At 33.2% G+C, this 20921-nt stretch overlaps 3 protein-coding genes across 3 annotated transcripts; 2 read left to right on the forward strand and 1 right to left on the reverse strand.

The window, feature by feature from the left end:
- The first annotated feature begins 8749 nt into the window (after positions 1 to 8749).
- Positions 8750 to 11438, forward strand: LOC7459540 (xyloglucan galactosyltransferase MUR3). The gene is made up of 2 exons (XM_002301810.4): positions 8750 to 8870; positions 9175 to 11438. Exon 2 carries the CDS (start codon positions 9306 to 9308, stop codon positions 11100 to 11102), a length of 1797 nt encoding a protein of 598 aa, XP_002301846.3. The 5' UTR covers positions 8750 to 8870; positions 9175 to 9305; the 3' UTR covers positions 11103 to 11438.
- Positions 11439 to 15583: 4145 nt separating this feature from the next.
- Positions 15584 to 18507, forward strand: LOC7459541 (subtilisin-like protease SBT1.2). Its single transcript, XM_002301811.4, has one exon. The coding sequence runs from the start codon at positions 15848 to 15850 to the stop codon at positions 18155 to 18157; it is 2310 nt and encodes a 769-aa protein (XP_002301847.2). The 5' UTR covers positions 15584 to 15847; the 3' UTR covers positions 18158 to 18507.
- Positions 18508 to 18616: 109 nt separating this feature from the next.
- On the reverse strand, positions 18617 to 19921 carry LOC7459542 (photosystem II reaction center PSB28 protein, chloroplastic). The gene is made up of 2 exons (XM_002303073.4): positions 19685 to 19921; positions 18617 to 19470 (listed from the first exon to the last, which is right to left on the reverse strand). The coding sequence occupies exons 1-2, from the start codon at positions 19758 to 19760 to the stop codon at positions 19001 to 19003; spliced, it is 546 nt and encodes a 181-aa protein (XP_002303109.2). The 5' UTR covers positions 19761 to 19921; the 3' UTR covers positions 18617 to 19000.
- Between the last annotated feature and the right edge of the window lie 1000 nt (positions 19922 to 20921).

The raw sequence follows: 20921 nt of genomic DNA on the forward strand, positions 1-20921 counted from the left end.
AAGGTTGGCATGATTGTGATGGATGTTTTTTTTTTTTTTTTTGAGTTTGAATCTTAAGATCAATATTTAAAAGAATTTATCCTTTTAAATGCACCGAATCAATGTCAAAATATATTCTTAAAATTATTAAAGAAAAAAAACTAATCTCAATCAACATTTAAATTGATACATGAATATCCATGAATCAAGTAAAAAAAAAAAGCAACATCTTAATTTGAATATATAGTATTTTTTTTCTGAAATTCTCCTAATACTTGTAAGTGCATGATGCTCCATAAAATTAGGTTATATATGTAGCTGAATAGTGTTAGAAATAACCATAATTCGAAGTTAAAATGCAGCAAAACCTCGGCCACAAACAAGCCAAGGTTCTGTAATAATGCATAGTCAACATGGGAGCTGCCAATATTGTCGTGTGGTGATGAACATGTTAGTGGCTGCCCACCATTGCCTTCGAAGGCTTCAACATTAACTGCATGGTGCTCAACCTCCTGGCATAACCCTCCCCACTTGTACGGTTGTTACACCTTAATTATAGGCAATATTTTTATCTCCATTCGAACATGGAGCCCTAATTTATTGCAGGAGACATACCACATATGTGTGTGTACACTCTATAGATATTTGACCCGCGTGCCCTAATATGCTTTTAAAAAATCTAGTTATATAGGCTATTTGATTTTGGTTTTTTACATAAAAATTTAGAGTCAAATATCTAATAAAATAAATTGATAATAACTAATGTAAATAAACAAAAAAAAGAAGTTATTAACAACAATTAAAAGAGAAGCTAGAAAAAGTAAGAGATGGATGTAGATCAAGATATTTAATCTCACAAAATAAGATATTTATCTGTTTGTGTCAACCAAATTTGTTTATTAAAATTAATAAAAGATAATAGAAATATAAACATATATGAAACTAAGTAAATAAAATAAAAGAAAAAAAACCATGCAGGGGTGGCCATATCAGAAATATTATTTGAAAATAATTATTTTTCTTATAAAATAAAGCTCATTACCATAAAATAAAATAAAAAAAGAATTAAAAAATTAAATACAAAACAAAACATTTAAAAAAAAACTATTAAAAAATACTGGGATAAATCGACAGAAAGTTTTTTGAATATAACCACAAAACTAATCTTTTTTGAAAAAAATAATGCAAAATGATAAAACAGTAAAAACAAATGAGAAAAAAAAGGAATTTCTAATCGTACCAACTCTTAAAACTCATGACCTGTATCATTAGATCGGAAACACAACAAATAGAAAAACTACGAAGCCCAATCCCCAACAAATCAAACGCCGAAGGATGAAATCAGGAAAAAAATATATAATACAAAAAATTATAATTAAAAGAATGAGGGAATCAAAAGTCTAAGAATCAAAATAAAAAATAAATTAGAGGGCATAAAAAAATTAACATTAGAGTGTTAAATCAAAAGGGAAAAAAACTTTAAAGAAAAGAAAAGAAAATTAAAAGAATGAGGACTAAATTGAAAAATAAAATAACATAAACTTTGATTGAATGATGAAATCAAAAACAACAAAACTTTAAAAAAAGAGTCAGAAATCAAAAGAATAAAGACCGAATTAGAAACAATAATCCATGATAAATTGTAATTTAAGGATGAAATTGAAAACATCAAAAATTTTCTCAAAAAAGCCAAGGACTAAAATAAGGAATAAAAAACCTAAGCACTAAAATTGATAAGAAAAAAGAAAAGAGGACATGCATGCACTTTTTCTAGGAGAAAGAGAAAAGCATGAAGGAAAAAAAAAACGACCACCAGCAAAAAACCATCAATCAACCATCATCATGCATTGCACCATAAGAAAGAGGGTGAGGCGGCGCTTCTGATGACACGACGGAACAAAATATTTGGACACGGGAATACACCGCACACACCGCTATAAGATTGCAGATGCATCTCACATGCCAACTATTTTTTAATTTAAAAAACTAATAATCAGAGTGAAAAGTCCAAAGCGCCCCTCGTGATTACAACATTCATGGAAAAACCAACATCAAAAGATGAAATTGTCTCTAGACCCTTTCCTTATTTTTCCTCAAATGTAAGGATAAAAAGTTCCTTTCATGATCTTGTAAAAAATATAAAGGCATAAACAACATTGCTTATTAATTCATCTTTTTTAGCTTGGGGTAAATAAATACTTATATTGTTTTGAAAAAATTGAAAATACAAGAGCAATTTTTAGAAATCTTTTTAATGATCAATTGATGTTTTTGAAAAGACAAAATTACCCTTAAAATCAGGATAACTAAAATTCTTTTTAAGTGATAAAATCATTATTACATGAATACAACCTCTGATATAATATCTTTATATCTACAATAATTAATATAGTAACATAGCAACGCGACATATACATATAAATCAATTGTCTTGTCACCATTTTACATCAAGGTTCCATGCACCTTGATGGTGACAAGACAATACAATCCACGATATAATATTTTTATATTTACAATGATTAATAATAACATAATATATATAAATATGTGTGTGTGTGTAAAAGAGAGCCTCTAAAAATGGACTACTCTTCAAGTTTCTAAGGCCTCCAATTAATACATGCATGGAACCTTGATGTAAGATGGTGACAAGACAATAAAAGTATTTGAGAGTACGAAAACATAGTTTATTCGATGGATTTATCTTTCCGAATCCTATACCAAGGCCGGCTTTTTACTATTACTAAAAACATTAAAAAAATTTGAGGTGAAATCGAGTGTTTTGAATTGTAATTTATAATTTATTTTATTATATTTTTTATAAAATTATCATAATCTTAAATAAATATTCTAATTTTAATTTTATAAGTGTTTATTTTTTTATTATATAATTAAATATATAATAATTAAAAAAATATTAAATCAAATGAAATTCATGACTCGAGTTATGAATTTAATAGTTAAACCATGAAATTCAAGTCAATCTAATATATCACCATCTCAATATTAAAAAAAATATAAATTTGGAAATATTTTAAAGCCAAACTAAAAATTTTCATATATTATTTGATTTGCCGTTGAATTCATCAAATCAATCAGTTAACGTCAAGATAACTTCTACATGGTTTAATTTGAAATTCAAGTTAGATAAAAAATCGAGCTGGGAGATTTTAAAATTAACTCATTAGATTAGATTTAATAACAATACTAAAAATTAAAAAAATTCTCTACAGTCTAAGTATTTTTTTATATTAAAATTTGTTTTTATACTTGCAACGTAACATTTTAAATAAATTTTGTTTTTCAATGAAATATAAACTAACCCGAGATACTTTTAACATTAAAATAAAGGTACATAATATTACATTAGCGACGAGTCATAGCCATAGACGACCAATGTTTACACGACGAGGCCGGCACACTGTATGTACCGTCACTAATCCCCTTGTATTTGCCTGGAATTAAGGTTGACTTACTTTTGAAAAGATGTGAAGGGAGTGATTGCCTACCTAATTATCTGTGGTCCTAAATATAATTATAAAAAGTATGTTTGATTAAAATAAATATTGAATTAAAGATTGTAAATAATATTATAAAAAAATAAATAAAAAAAACCTTCAACCTGTTTATTTTTACGTTTTTTTAAAAAAAATTAATTTTTATTTTATTTTTTTCTTTAATTTAAATGAATATTTTTTAGTTATTTTTAGATTATTTTTATGTGCTGTTATCAAAAACAATTTTAAAAAATAAAAAAAAATATTATTTTGATGTATTTTTAAACGAAAAATAATTTAAAAAATATACTTTGAAAAACAACCACTACTGCACTCCTACTAAACAATAAAAAGAAATCAAGTTTCTCTCGTTGTATTGTAGAGGAATTATATATATAGTCTACTTGAAAGAAGATTCCCCCTTTATTTATATATATAGTCTACTTGAAAGAAGATTCCTGCTTTAGAAAATTCGAGGGGCATGGGAGATAACTTTACACTATATTTGATAAAGTTCGATGACTGGTTGGTCAAAAGAATGGTATGCAAGTGCTAATTGCGCCTTTACATGGTGGAAAATCAAAGGCACAAGTTAAGCGCAATGATGAAGCCAGCATTCGCCAAAAAAAACTAGTTTTATTCAAAAAATTTAAACTCGGTTGTTGTTAACCTGATCTAAGATCTGGATTATGGATTTTGACATAATCATTCTAAATTAATTCTAATTTTTTTTAATTTAAATCAAAATAATATTATTTTTCTTAAAAATAAATAAATAGTCAATGAATTGGAACTAGATTTTTGAATGGATCTTACTGGGTTTTTTATCAAGTCAATCAAGGTTTCGCTTTTTTTATTTTTTTTAAATCTGGCCCAACTCTAGTTCTGGGTCCTGGGTTAACCCGTCGAGATATGCCGAGTTTTAAAATTATGGTTTTATATAAATTAATTATATCATAAGGGATTGGGGTTTGTCGAATTAGGGATAACATGATCTATTATTTCAAGAAAATTCAAGCCATTGACTTGAATTTCAATAGCTAGAATTTCATTTTGTTCAATTAGTAGATGGTCAGAATTTTGAAAATTCTAAGAAAAACCCTAACTTGATAGATAATTAATGTTTGGTTAAAAAAAACATAGATAGATATATAAAATAAATATGTATCTAAAATAATTTTAAAATAAATTTATATATTTTTATAATATAAAATACAAAAAGACATGTATCTTTTTTTATCCATACTGTCTTCCTCTAACGTTAACCAAATTTATTTATTTTCTTCTTTCAAATCAGGTTAATTTAAAGGTGAAAAGAGAAATCAACTAAGAGAGGCTCCATGAACATGTGAAATAATAATAATAATAATGCATGCATTTGATTTTTACCTAATGATAAGGATCCTGCCTCCCTCACCCAACGTAGTTTCAGGATCACGAGTTCATACAAACCACGTTCAGCGGTCACACTCCTCCAGACGCCGCCATCTCCGCCGTAATTACTCCTTGAGTAGATCAGTTAGCCACCTTTTTGGCTTTCTGGGGCGCACTAAATCCATTTCTTGTTTCTCCTCTGATTTTTATGCTTTGCTATGTCGCTTGCTGTCTTTTTGCGTGCTTAATTATATAGTCCAAATAATTCTAATTTTAAAAATATGTTTAATAATGAGTGTTTAAAAGCGTTTTTTAAAACTTATTTAGATTAAAAATATCAAATTACTATTTTTTATGTATTAAAAACATAAAAAAAACCCATCAAATTTGATACTATTTAAATTAAAAATTAAAATGTTTTTCTATGAAACACTTACATTGCATTATTAAACACAAGTTTAGTATTTGACATTTTAGAAGATTATACCCTTCTATGTTGAAATCATGCTTCCTGTATTCTAATAAGATATTAGGCAAGCAGTTTCATTTGAGATTCTGATATAAAGTATTTTTTAAAATAATTTTTTATTTGAAAATATATTAAAATGAATTTTGTTATAATTTTTTTTATTTTTAATATCAGTATATCAAAATCATCAAAGAGCATTAAAAAATCAAATTAATATATTTTAAATTAAAAATATTTTTAAAAAACATTTAAAAACAGAAATAATGTTGTTGTTGTTGTTTTTCAAAGTGTTTTTCACTCATAAATGGATCATAATAATATTTTTTTATTTTTAAAAAATCATTTTTTATATCAGCGCATCAAAATGATAAAAAAATACTAAAAAATATTAATTTAAAAAAAATCAAAATTTTTAAAAATACATGTTAAATCGCGTTCCCAATCAATCCCTAAGTCTATAGCAGCAAAATAAACGGATCCAAGTTCATTATTCCAATATAATCGAAGACAAACATTACTATTTGCCAGCTAAATGATTTGAACATTTCTTCGTCCAATAAAGCGGCTATGAGTAGTTTATGGTTCATAAATGGAGATTAGGTGTAGAAATTAACTAAATAGAAAGGTGTTTGGCTGGATTAATCCATCATTTCATCCATGTATTTGTTGAGAAAATTTAATTTTATCTTTGTATTCTTAATTTTTTATTATATATATATATATATATATATATATATATCATTTCATCCATCTTTATTTATTTATTTTTGGAAATAAATGGTGTTTAATTCAATCTACAGTGAAAAAGAAGAAGAAGGTGGTGAGAAAATATCAGCACATGGCGACTAAGTAGAAGAAGTGGCCAAAATTCCACAGATTTTGCTGGAAAGAACCAAATCCCACGTTGTAAGTTCATCATTGGATGGCTAAACATTTATAAATTACCCTTGAATTGAGTCTCATCTTCTACTTCTCACACAGGCGGCTCTCACTTCTATTTGCCAGCATGATCTCCACGTGTACGCTCACAAACTCACCAAATGATTTGTTTTGGGATGATTATTTTCGGTTCGGTTTGATTTTTACCTATAAAAAAACAACCAAACCAAAATTTTGTAAAATACAAAAAAAACTGAAATAAATTCAAACCGACCGGTTTCGGTTCGGTTTGGTTTTTTATATTAAAAACATAAACACAACCGACCAGTTTCGGTTCGGTTATTTTATATTAAAAACAAAAAACTATATTGTTTTTTGGGGTATTTTTGGACTTTTCTAATGGGTTCGGTTTCGGTTTGGTTTGATTTTTTTGGTTTGATTTATTTTTCCGGTTCGGTTTTTTGGTTTCAAGCTTACAAAATTGAGTCGAATATTTTTTTAAATATTCTAATTGGTTTTTTTTTCATGGTTCGGTTAGCGAACCCGACAACTAACCCAGGTCAACAAATTAAACACATAATCTAGGACATGAAATTGGGATGACCTTATAAATAGGGAGCAAAAACAAATATCTGCAAAAACAAAATTTGAAAAAAAAATGTTTTAAAAAAATATCAAAGTAGACTCAGGCTAATCTTTCATATTTATGACCCGGGTCATGAAATCAGGGTGACCCCATTGAAGGCAGATCTGAAAAAACAAAGAACCAAGATTCTTAATCAAATAAATATTGAATGATGAAATTGAGAGAAAAAAAAAGTCAATAAAAAAAACAATGCAAAATAAAACAAATAACAATTAAAAGAATTATGACTAAATTCGACATAAAAATTAAATGAAATTAAATTTTTAGGGATGAAATTAAAAAAAAAAACAAATCAATTAAGAAAATAATTAAAAAATAACAATTAAAAAAATTAGGACCAAATCTGACATAAAAGTTAAATGAAAATAAACGTTTAGGGATGAAATTAAAAAAAAATCAAGAAAATGATTAAAAAAATAGCGATTAAAAGAATGAGGACTAAATTTGATAAAAAATTAACAAAATCAAACCACCAGGGATAAAATCAAAAATAAAATCCAATTAGAAATAATTAATGTAAATAAAACAATTGCAATTAAGAGAAGAATGAATAAATCAAAATAAAAAAAATTGAAGGGCTGATATAATTTTTTGCATGGCCAACATGCAATCCAAGGAGGAAAGAGAAGGAAATGAAAGAAAAAAAATAAAACAAAATTGGCGTCAAACCAGACCCAGCCACCTAAGTCAGTCGTAAATGACGCCTGAAGACGGAGGAGCGGCTAACACGTTGATGTGTGCGAGACACATGTCATCAACTTTTTTTCTTACAAAAAATGATAATAACAAAAAAAATCATTATAAAATTACAATCAAGCCCCTAAAACCAAAGTTAAAAATTCTGAATGGAAAGGGTAATGAAGTGATCGCACTGTTAATTTGTAAAAAAATAAAAATACTCCTAGAACTAAACAACAACAATAATAAAAAAACCATTATGAAATTATAATCAAGCTCCTGAAGTCAAGGGTAACAAATTTTAATGGTAAGGGTAATAGAGTAATTCAACTACTCATTAAAAAAATCAAAATTACTATAAGATCCCTAGACCAAAAGTTCTTATTGTTAACTTTTTTAAGAGCAATACGATAATTATACTATTATAAAAAAATAGAAGGCATCATTGCCCCTAAACAAATAAAGAATGATAAATCAACCGTGTGCAAATATCATTTTACCCCTTAAGCAAAACCTTATAAATAAAAAGGGTGAAGAGTAAATTGATAATTTCATTGTAACTCAAGAATTATTTTACTATGGACTGAGCTATAGTGAAACACCCACATGGTTTAGTTTTTTTTTTTAATTAATTAAGCAATTAATGAGTTAGCATTATTAGATATTGTGTATTTGACATTCGATAGTTTTAGTAATTATAAAAAAAACAGGTTTTAAAAAGCTATAAATTATAGCAAAACCAATAGATACTAATAACTAAATGGGATCAATATGTGGTTGAGGCAAAACATAAGTTTAACCACCAAAACAAATATCAGGCAAAAAATTCATATTATTATAAAATTGATAATTGAAGAGTTGACGTTAGTAATTAGTAGGAGTAGAGGAGTAGTATTATTATAAAGATTAAATTGTTTTAGATTTTTTTTTATTTTCAATATAATAATTCAAAATCATCTAAAAAAACTTAAAATAATTAATTTAATTTTTTTAAAATAATAAATAATTTTTAAAATATTTTTAAAAACAGGTTGTAACTAGAAATCAAACACTCAAATTATTAAACATACAAGGAAAATGATTTCAATTCAACTCCATACAAGGCAATTCCAGGAAGTGAAATCACATTTCATCAACCGACACATCAACTCTTTACTTCCACGTGGCAAGATCCCACCGGCTACCGACAAAAGACAGCTTCCTCGTCTCACCATAAAATCCAACGTGCGCCTCCATCACTGTGTCTTATTTTACGCGTTCTGTTTTCCTGTTTTCCCAGTTCCCACTTCGTCTTCTCCTCCCTCTCCTCCACTCTCTGTTTCATCTTCAATTCTCTGCCAATCCAATCTCTGTAAGTCCCATTCTATCTTTCACCAAAGCTGCTTCTTCTTCCCTTTTGATTTGCCAATGAAAAAGCCTTTTCCTTTATTTTTTTCTCTGCGAAAAATGGTGAAAGATTGTCTACTTGATCAGTGATATAGAGTGATTCATGCTTATTCTATTTGTAAATCGAATTCTCAGGATAGAAACACAGTTTTTTTTGGGTTCTTGTAATCATAGCTTGGGCTCAAATTGTGATCTCTCTTCAATTTTTGTACTTCTATCAGTACTAGATGCAGCATAAGTACTGATAAATTTTAGATTTTTTTTTTCAGTTTTAGCTGGTTTCTACTGTTGGGATTTTGAGAACCGGGTTTCTTGTGTTAGAGGGTTGTGAGATTAAAAATGTTGAATTTAGGTAGTGATTGATTTAGGGTTTGAGGTTTGGAGTGTTCAGGATTTTGCAATGAGACGCCGGTCTCCGACAAATGTTTCTTCTGAGCTGATGGAGAAAGGGGGAGGAAAGAATCAACATAACCGCCTTTGTTTGTTGGCTTCGCTCTCTGCCTTCTTTTGGATTTTGTTATTGTATTTTCATTTTGTTGTTCTAGCAGGTAGCACTGTTGATAAATCTGTCAAATTGGATCCAACCCCGTTAAACCCAGAATCAAAAACCCCTGCTTTTGTAACCGATAATCGGTTACCAGACAACCCTTTGAAAAGTAGCCCTAGTACTAGTGAGACCATCCCATCAAATGCTACTCCTAGTAGTACTGAAACCACCCCATTGAAAACTACCTCTACTAGTAGTCAAAAGATTGAGAAGTTCCCTTTTACGAGAGCTTTGAGAACGGTGGAAAATAAGAGTGATCCGTGTGGAGGGAGGTATATTTATGTCCATGATTTGCCTTCTAGGTTTAATGAGGATATGTTGAAGGAGTGTAGGAGTTTGAGTCTTTGGACCAATATGTGTAAGTTCACAACTAATGCTGGGATGGGACCCCCACTGGAGAATGTTGAAGGGGTGTTTTCAAATACAGGTTGGTATGCCACAAATCAGTTCGCAGTAGATGTGATATTCAGTAATAGGATGAAGCAGTACGAGTGCTTGACAAATGATTCTTCTGTTGCTGCTGCGATTTTTGTGCCATTTTATGCGGGGTTTGATATTGCTAGGTATCTTTGGGGGCATAATGTTTCGAGGAGGGATGCTGCTTCGCTTGATTTGGTTGACTGGCTCATGAAGAGGCCAGAGTGGGGGATTATGCAAGGCAGGGATCATTTTTTGGTTGCTGGGAGGATTACATGGGATTTCAGGAGGCTAACGGATGAAGAATCGGATTGGGGTAATAAGCTTCTATTTTTGCCAGCTGCAAAAAATATGTCAATGCTTGTGGTCGAATCAAGTCCATGGAATGCTAATGATTTTGGCATTCCTTATCCGACCTATTTTCATCCCGCAAAGGATGCTGATGTGTTTACTTGGCAAGACCGAATGAGGAAATTAGAGAGGAAATGGCTCTTTTCTTTTGCCGGGGCACCACGCCCTGATAACCCCAAATCAATCAGAGGGCAGATCATAGATCAGTGCAAGAAGTCAAAGGTGGGCAAGCTGTTGGAATGTGATTTTGGGGAGAGCAAGTGTCATTCACCAAGCAGCATAATGCAGATGTTTCAGAGTTCTCTTTTCTGTCTCCAGCCTCAAGGTGATTCTTACACGCGGAGGTCAGCTTTCGACTCAATGCTGGCAGGTTGCATTCCTGTCTTCTTCCATCCTGGTTCGGCGTACACACAGTATACTTGGCATCTTCCAAAGAATTATACGACATATTCAGTGTTCATTCCAGAGGATGATATCCGTAAGAGAAATGTTAGCATTGAAGAACGGCTTAGTCAAATTTCTCCTGAGCAGGTCAAGATCATGAGGGATAATGTTATAAACCTCATTCCATCGCTTATATATGCAGATCCTCGCTCAAAATTGGAGACTCTTAAAGATGCTTTTGATGTCGCCGTACAGGCAGTCATTGACAAAGTTACAAGGTTGAGGAAGAACATTATTGAAGGCCGTACAGAATATGATAATTTTGTGGAGGAGAACAGTTGGAAATATGCATTGCTAGATGAAGGACAGCGTGAGGTGGGGGGTCATGAGTGGGATCCTTTCTTCTCAAAACCAAAGGATGGCAATGCTGATTCTGGTGGTTCATCTGCTGAAGCTGCAAAAAATTCATGGGAGAATGAGCGAAGAGGTCAGTCATGATGTAGAGCTGATGATATAGCAATAGAAGTCTGAGTAATCTCCAATGGATGCCACATAGCATAGAGCAAGCCGGCCCCGCTAAGGTATGGACCGTTGTCAAGACCTGGTGATGAAAACTTTGTGGAAACTATAATGAAGTTTATCAGGCACAGATCCTTGTTTTAATCCAAAATATACAATCACTGCTTCTAATATACATATATTACAGGTTTTCTTCACCTTCTGCATTATTTGTTTTGCTTAGCAGCAATTTTTTTACTGTATTGTAGTGAAATATCGATATTTTTTGTTTCTCTGATTATTAAATACAAGAAATAATAAATGAGTGTTGATAAACATCTTGAGCCGTAGTGTGGGAAATAGGCATCGGATGTAGCCCTACCATAAATTGTTAGCATTTTCAGTCATTCGAAAAAGAAAAGAGACGCAGTCGTATCATAATTTTTTTTTTAGTTTAACGTGGGTGTTCGGGCCAGCTTGCGCGCACCTCGACTAATTCCACGGGCCCTGAAGTTAACGATCATGTAAGCTTCTAGTGGCCATTATATGAGCAACCACAGGGCTCGAATCTGAGACCACAGAAGGAGCAAATCTCTTGATTTCAAACTCTTACCACTGGATCACTATCTAGATAATTGTCCTATTATAATTTCGCTCTACTGTTTTGTGCCAGCAAACAAGCTGTTGGATTACTGAGTGCTGCAAGGGGCATCCGTTGGCCTCTTTCTTCCCTCGAACAATGACAAAAAAAAATAAAAATGGTTGTCTATTTGAGCCGAAATCGTGAGAGCTGCTTGGTTTGACACCAAGCGTTAGCACTGCATTTTTATTTTATCTTCAAGCACGAATGTGCCACCATTATATCTCTCCGGTCTAACCTGGTTTAGTCAGTAGGTTTAGGCCAATTGTTACAGGTCAGTTGTAATGCTTGCTTTGTCCCCTCGGATGGACTAAACCGTTCTAGGTTCGGTTCATTGATTCTCTGATCAAATCAGCAGGTCCAGTCCGGTTCATGAGACCACCCTCTACCCTCGTCATTGGGATTTTATTCAAGAAGATGGTGTAGGAAATTTAATAATAGCAAGCATATTTTGCAGATGAAAATTAATTAGATGCTTACCCCAAGATATACAACTTCAAGAGCACAAGGTGTTTATGAGTATAATAATAATTATTTTTTAAAATATTTTTTATTTGAAAATATATTAAAATAATATATTTTTTTATTTTTTAAAAATTATTATTGATATCAGATATTAAAACGATTTAAAAATATTTTTAAAAAAATTAATTTGAAATAAAAAAAATTTAAATTTTTTTAAAAATATTTTTAAAACAAAAACAAACAGATCTTAGTGACATATCCTAACATCAAAACATTAGATGGTGTTTGTCATTGTATGTAAATTCTCGAGCACGCAAGTTCAGGACATAGAATCCCAATGTCTCTCCGAATACAAAGAGCTCCCGCTCCCTAACACAACTAATAAGGAGCAAAATAAAAAAAATAATATTGAAATAAAAAAATTAAGAATAATAAATTTCAGAATTATTTTATATTGTAGGTATATAAGTAGGGTCTCCAATTACGTCATCTACTTTATCAAAGCCATCTCCTCCAAGTTCATTCTACTCGAACCATGGAATGAATTTAGCAGTAGCATCCAAACGACATGCGCTTCTTCTAGTGCATCGTATAACATTTTTGGTTACTGACATTCCCTCTCAAGTAACGTTACATCAGCGAGATTATTGAAATCTAAGGATTTCAGCCTATATTCCAATGATAGTCGCACCAACATCTATTCATCAGACAGAGAATTGAGAACAATTAACATTTGATGTTCTATGTAGAACTCATAAACACCACTCATAGCCAATCTACTCATCCAATGATACATATGATCAATATGCTCTTGAATTTTGTGAACAAGATTAATGATATAACCCAATAAATCAATTTGTTGTTGCCTATCCACTACAACAAAAAATATTTCAAAAGCACATAAATATAACAATCAATGGTATAATAAATAGACTTTAAGGCGTGAAAATGACTATCTTTAAGATATTAATTGCCCCCATTGTATTTGTTATAGGGTTAAAGCAATATAATTTTAGGATACAACAAAGCCTTAAATTTATAGACAACAACTTCTATAAGTTTATTAAGAAGTTCTGTTTTGTTTCTGATAAACATAAACAGAGAGTTTGTAGAGAAAACTTAGGGAGAGAAGAAGATTGTTTCTTATATATTTTTTTTTGTCAACATCAAACTAATATTAATAAATAAAATAACATCATTTCAGACCAATATGTCTATAAAGTTTAGAGGCACACCTCTTTACACCAATGTATCTATAGAGTTTAAAGACACACATCTTCAAACTAATATGTCTGTAGAGTTACAAGTCACACCTCTTCAGACCAATGTGTATGTAAAGTTAAAAGGCACACCTCTTCAAACAAATTATTTGAACAATTTGGCAGGAGGTGTCATGCATAATTATCAGATTAATTGATTCTAAAAATTTAATTAATTATCTCAAATTAATGAATTTCAAAATAATAATAAAGGCATTTATGTTACATAATCTCAAATGCCATCATAATCATTTTAAAAAAATGAGAAAAAAAAATTATGATATAATCAATATAGTCAAAAGTCAATCTCTTTATCTTCGAAATGCAAATCTAACAAATGTTTTTAGAATCTCTCTTGTAAATAATACATGGTGCAGTCATCAATACAAACAAAGAACTAACATGTATTCATATGTATCACAAAAAAAAATGTTTGTACAATAATAGATATATTGCATAAAATCTAACAGAAAACACATCTTAAAACCAAGCTCTGATACTATTGTAGATATAAATAAAACTTACTTGTGACGTGAGAATTCGCTTTATTGTTCCTGGTTCAAATGCTTCAGTACTACTTTGTTACTATAACTAAAAAGATATTTCACAATACAAATATTTATGTAAATCTTGTCAAGTTAATGCAGAGAATCCAAGATAGGAAAAGATAAAGAAAAAACTATATTCTTTTAACAATAAAAGCTTTTTTTATATATAGATTATGTCTCTATATATATATATATATATATATATATATATATATAAGTAGAGATATATAGTGATATTTTTTTTAAATAATTCCTCTAAATATTTGGATTAAATACATTCTTTATAGTAAGACCAAGCTTAACCCAATAGGATGTAGTCCTACCATGATTTGTTAGCATTTTCAGTCATTCAAAAAAGTAAAGAGACGAAGTCCTATCACAATTTTGCTCTACTGTTTTGTGCCAGCAAACAAGCTGTTGGATTACTAAAGTCCTGCAAGGGGCATCCGTCAGCCTTTCTTCCCTCTGACAATTACAAAGAAAAATGGTTGTCTATTTGAGCCGAAATCGTGAGAGCTGCTTGGTTTGACACCAAGCGTCAGCACTGCATTTTTATTTTATCTTCAAGCACGAATGTGCCACCATTATATCTCTCCGGTCCAACCTGGTTTAGCCAGTAGGTTTAGGCCAATTGTTACCAGGTCAGTTGTAATGTGTGTTTTGTCCCCTGCGACGGACTAAACCGTTCTAGGTTCGGTTCATCGATTCTCTGATCAAATCAACAGGTACAGTCCGGTTCATGAGACCACCCTCTACCCTCGTTATTGGGATTTATTCAAGAAGATGGTGTAGGAAATTTAATACGAGCAAGCATATTTTGTAGATGAAAATTAATTAGATGCTTACCTCATCATATAACTTAAACATAACTTGAAAAAGTATTTGTGAGTATGGTAATGATTATTTTTTAAAATATTTTTTATTTAAAAATATATTTATTTTTTAAAATTATTTTTAATATTAATATATCAAAACAATGTAAAAATATTTTTAAAATATAAAAATCAACCATATTTTGATGTTATATCCTAACATGAATACATGTTTGTCATTGTATGTAAATTCTCGAGCACGCAAGTTCGGGACATAGAATCCCAACATCAATACAAAGAGCTCCCGCTCCCTAACACAACTAATAAGGAGCAAAATAAAAGAAAATAAGAGCATGGAGAGAAGAAATCAATAAATGCAGTCAAGCACAAGCTGCACGGGGAGAGGGAAGCCAGAGAAAGCAAGCATAGAGCGTGTGCATAAATGCACTTCGAACGACATTTAATGAGTCCCTTGTCATTTTCTCGCCTTCCTAATACGTTCTTGCAGCTTCTTACTCTTATCTATTACAAATTCTATATGTTCAAGGATTAAACTTGTGATTAAGAAGTATTTTCCCCTTGAATGCATCGAGTCGATGTTGGGTACTTTTTAAGGTCGTCTGATGAGAAATCCCAGTCTCAGTTAACACGCAGGTTGGCTTAAAATCATCGAACCAAAAGGACAGAGACAAAGCCAATAAACTCAAGATCAGACCAAGATTCAAAGACTTGGAATCTAACGGATATAACATGCATTAAAGCTAGCAAAAACATCTCGTGAAACCAGAGGATATGGACTCCATGTATAGATCCTCAGGAAACAAGAGAGCCTTGCTCTTATTGTCTATAAACAAAGGATCCTCGTGATGAAGAGCTCTTAAATTTCACGAGTTTCGTATTCTTAGAGCCAAGAACTGCTGCCCGAGTCTCTCATCTTTGAATTCTCTCCAGCTCCTTCAAATACCCCGCAATTCTATCGCCAAATCATGCATCAGAATCCTTGCAGAACTGTGGTCTTAACATGTCTAAGGAATCCAAAATACATCCCTTCTTTTCCATTCTTTTTTTCAACTTCTTTGCCTTCCTCCATGCACACACAGCACTCCAAACCTACATTGTTCAGCTCCATCCACATGGCACCACACGGCCCTTGTTCTCCTCCAAGTCTCGATGGCATCTCTCGTTTCTTAAAAGAACTGTTTCGTCTGAAGAACACCATTCCTCTCGGCTTCTTTACTCTTACAGTTCTGCCATGGAGGGTTTTGCGGCTATGCTCTCTGAATCAGAGATGGAGTCATTGCAAAAGTTGCCTGATGTTGTTGCTATTAGACCGGACATGAGGTTCCAAGTCCAGACAACATATTCCTACAAGTTCTTGGGACTTGGCCCCACAAGAGAAGATGCTTGGTACAAGTCTGGGTTTGGTCGTGGAGTGATAATTGGGGTGCTTGACACTGGAGTTTGGCCCGAGAGTCCAAGTTTCAATGATCAAGGAATGCCTCCGGTTCCCAAGAAGTGGCGAGGGATTTGCCAAAAAGGACAAGACTTTAATTCGTCGAACTGTAATAGAAAACTCATTGGTGCAAGGTTCTTCACTAAAGGTCACCGTATGGCTTCTACCTCAGCCTCACCAGAAAATGTCCAGGAATATGCATCACCAAGAGATTCGCATGGACATGGCACTCACACAACATCCACAGCTGGAGGAGTCTCAGTCCCGATGGCGAGTGTGCTTGGTCTAGGTTCTGGTGTGGCTCGAGGCATGGCCCCTGGAGCACACGTTGCAATGTACAAAGTTTGCTGGTTCAGCGGTTGCTACAGCTCTGATATCCTAGCAGCAATGGACGTTGCGATTAGAGATGGAGTTGACGTCCTCTCCCTCTCTCTGGGTGGCTTTCCATTGCCACTTTTTGCAGATACCATTGCGATTGGCAGTTTTCGGGCAATGGAGCATGGAATTTCAGTTGTATGTGCAGCAGGGAACAATGGCCCTATCCAAAACTCAGTTGCTAATGAAGCTCCATGGATTGCTACTATTGGTGCAAGTACACTTGATAGGAGATTTCCAGCTTTTGTCCAGTTGGACAATGGACAATTCCTTCATGGACAATCCATGTATCCCGGGAACCGGTTATCAAGCACCACAAAAGAACTTGAACTGGTTTATGTAACAGGCGGGGACAATGGGAGCGAATTTTGTTTCAGAGGTTCACTCCCAAGGGAAAAAGTTCTCGGGAAAATGGTGGTTTGTGACAGAGGTGTTAATGGGAGGACAGAAAAAGGACTTGCTGTGAAGGAATCTGGTGGGGCTGCAATGATCTTAGCCAATACCGCAATCAATCTGCAGGAGGACTCGGTTGATGTCCATGTCTTGCCTGCAACATCAATTGGTTTTAATGAAGCAGTTCGCTTGAAAGCTTACTTAAACTCTACTAGTAAACCTCAAGCTCGAATTGTATATGGAGGAACTGTTATTGGGAAATCTAGAGCACCAGCAGTAGCGCAGTTTTCAGCTCGAGGACCAAGTTATTCCAACCCCTCAATCCTCAAACCAGATGTAATTGCACCAGGAGTCAACATAATTGCAGCTTGGCCTCAAAATTTGGGTCCCTCCAGTCTCCCGGAAGATACTAGAAGGACAAATTTCACAGTCATGTCAGGGACATCCATGGCTTGTCCCCATGTTAGTGGAATTGCTGCACTCATCCGCTCAGCTCACCCCAAATGGACTCCTGCAGCTGTTAAATCTGCAATAATGACTACTGCAGATGTAACTGACCATTCAGGACACCCAATAATGGATGGAGATAAACCGGCAGGAGTTTTCGCCATTGGAGCTGGACATGTAAACCCAGAAAGAGCCCTGAGTCCAGGACTAATATATGATATCAGGCCAGATGATTACGTCACTCATCTATGCACACTTAGATACACAAGATCAGACATTTTTGCTATCACACACAGGAATGTTAGTTGCAATGATTTATTGCAGATGAATAGGGGTTTCAGCCTCAATTATCCTTCCATTTCCATAATCTTCAAGCACGGAACAAGAAGTAAGATGATAAAGAGGCACGTAACGAATGTTGGAAGCCCTAATTCCATCTACTCAGTTGAAGTTACAGCACCTGAAGGAGTCAAAGTGAGAGTAAGACCTCAAAGGCTAATTTTCAAGCACATAAATCAAAGTTTGAGTTACAAAGTATGGTTCATATCAAGAAAGAAAGCAGGAAGAGGGGAGGTAGACTTCGCACAAGGGCATTTGACATGGGTGCACTCTCAACATGGACTTTACAAGGTTAGAAGCCCCATTTCAGTGACCTGGAAGTGACATGGGCGGTGCCGGTTTTGTGTACTACAACAGCCTGCTTTTACGTGCTATTAGTATTGCCTCAGAGGATAATGATCATTGAGAATTGGTGCAGTTTGCATTAATGAAGAAAGTTAATCTCTTATAAGTTGCAGTGACCTGGAAGTGACATGGGCGTTTGGTGAACTACAGTAGTCTGCTTTTATTTGCTATTAGTATTGCCTCAGGGGATCATGATCATCGAGAATTGCTGGAGTTCTCATTGATAAAGAAAGTTAGTCTTTTTTAAGTTGAAGTTTAATGTACAATTGAACTCTGAGTGCATTTTTTCAAGGTAATAAAGTTTTACTACCCTTCATTCTTGAACAAAACCACACACACGAAGCAGATTATCCATGATAAACAGGCCTAGAGACTATGAATTTGTGCCATTAAATTTCTATATTGAAGGGGAGTGACTTGCAAAGAGATGCGAGGAAGTAAAACAATGTTAAAGAAGATACATATCCATGGCTAATCAATCACTGAATTGCACCCCACAATTACAAACTTTACCTTAATGACCATCCATCCATCCATCTTATCTCAAACTGGAATTTGAAACAGTAGATTTTATACATGAGAGACACAGGTTCTAAAACCCTAGCCATCTCACTTACGCATATGAATTAGTAGTGAAAGGAAGTGGAAGTGTACACCACTAATTAAGAACTGCAAAGTTTGTTAAAGAGAGGCAGAATGTGATGTTGCAGACAACCTAACAGAGCATCAACCAATGTCTTCAAGTTTTGCTTTTGAGTAATTTAGAAAACAGTAAGAGGACAGGTGAACGAAAGAAGGGAAAGGGAAAGGATATGCATTGCCTCATTTCTTGACGAATTGTAAGCCATTTGCATTAGCATATCTCTCCATGAATCTCATGAATCTGTCCCACTCTCTAGGAGTCCGCATGATATATTTTGCTTCAATTCTTTCTGGTTTGCCATTGACGAATTTGGCATTAACATCAACTGATTGAAGAATCCCTTCCTCATCGATCATGTAGAAACCAGTGATATCACCAACTTCAGCAGATGAGTCAAAAACTGAAGGTTGATCAAAGGTGAATATCGCCATACCATTCGTTCCATCTCTCGACTTAGTAAGCCTTACATCTGGTACAGTCTGTTCATCAGCTCCTTGAACAAACTGAATTGCTGGTTTCACCATCATAGTAACAAGTCCAGAGGTCCGCAACTTTCGCCTGATCAAGGGCAACCGCAGGCGAGGCAAGCACAACGATTGGCCATTGAATAGGGAGTAGGAACTCTTATTCACAGCCCAAGATCCTGAGCCTGCCAAAAAAACAGGATAGACTCAGAGATTAGAGGTTTCACAAATACTAGCAAATTGAAATACGATGACTTAGTCTCAAGCTGACTCGAGGATACCCTTAACTTACAGTTTTGGATTTGGAAAACCACGAAGTTACCTCTACCGTATTGCACATTTCTAACAAAGAAGATGGATGAATTCAAGCATTTTTGCAAGAGTCAAGTAACCAAGTACCTGAGAAAGAACGGGTTTGGTGCTGCAAGTGCTGTGCCACAGGAGAGGCTAATGCAAGAGACTGCAGGGTTGCCATTGTAGTGCGAGTAATGAACGTATAGACTCTATAGAGACAGAGAAAGAGAAAGAGTATAATAAAGAGACCTCAGACCAGTGCTTGCTGTATGGGTATGGTGTCAAGAGAGGAGAGATGGTGTGTATCAATGACAGCCATTCACATTCTTAGCACCAAAACCACAAGGACTGGTCGCCAACACATGGTTAAGATTTTCCTAGCTTAGGTACTGCAGCTTGAGCCTGGCCATGCAGAGGTGGAAAAATCTCTGCTTCTAATTCGGGCCTGATACCTGATGGGTCTGCTTGCTTTGGAGGTGGATCAAGCCATGTAAGCCATTCTAAAATCATGGGCTTGCTTGAGGTGGAAAAATCTACTTAATTGCATGCCCATCTCTTGCAACACAATATTGCCCACAAGCACCCTATCGTGTTCTATCTCTACATTTTAGCCCAAATATTTCATTCTTGATGGTACTAAAAGTCTAAAACACAAGATAGGGTGCTTTGAATCATAGTGCTCGCCTCTTCATGATCTGTGTATCATGAGAATTCACTTCAAAACTATATATATATATATATATATATATATATATATATATATATATATATATATATTCTCGTTACTTTAAAGCATAGGTATCAAATGTAACAGGAGGTTGACCACCCTCGAGGTCGGGTTGCGGGTTACACAAGTCAATCTGAAAAAATTAAAAAAAAAATATTTAAATTTTAATATTTCATATGAAAAAAATTCATGTGAATATAAGCTATATATACTGTAAATAATAAAGTTTAAAAGAATATATTAAAAAGTTTTTTATCCCACATTGAAAAAATATTATGTTATCTTTTTACATTGAAGTATTTAAACAAAAAATTTTTTTTATCCCATATTGAAAAAACATAACTTTTTTTTCTTGTGAACATAGAGTTATATATTAAAGGACTTTGAATCTCGTATTGAAAAAATAACTTTTTTCTTGGGAACATAGAGTACACATATTAAAAGGTTTCAAATTCCACATTGAAAAAATAAAACATTCTTCTAGTATTTATATAATGAACTTTGAAAAGGATTAATAACCAGCTAAAAAAATATGAAAAATAGGGGTTTAGGAAGAAAATCACATTTGAAAAAAAAAGATCTCGTCTGGGTTTGCTCGCGTCATGGGTCAACTCG

This window comes from Populus trichocarpa, chromosome 2, assembly GCF_000002775.5.
Source record: "Populus trichocarpa isolate Nisqually-1 chromosome 2, P.trichocarpa_v4.1, whole genome shotgun sequence".
NCBI lineage: Eukaryota > Viridiplantae > Streptophyta > Magnoliopsida > Malpighiales > Salicaceae > Populus > Populus trichocarpa.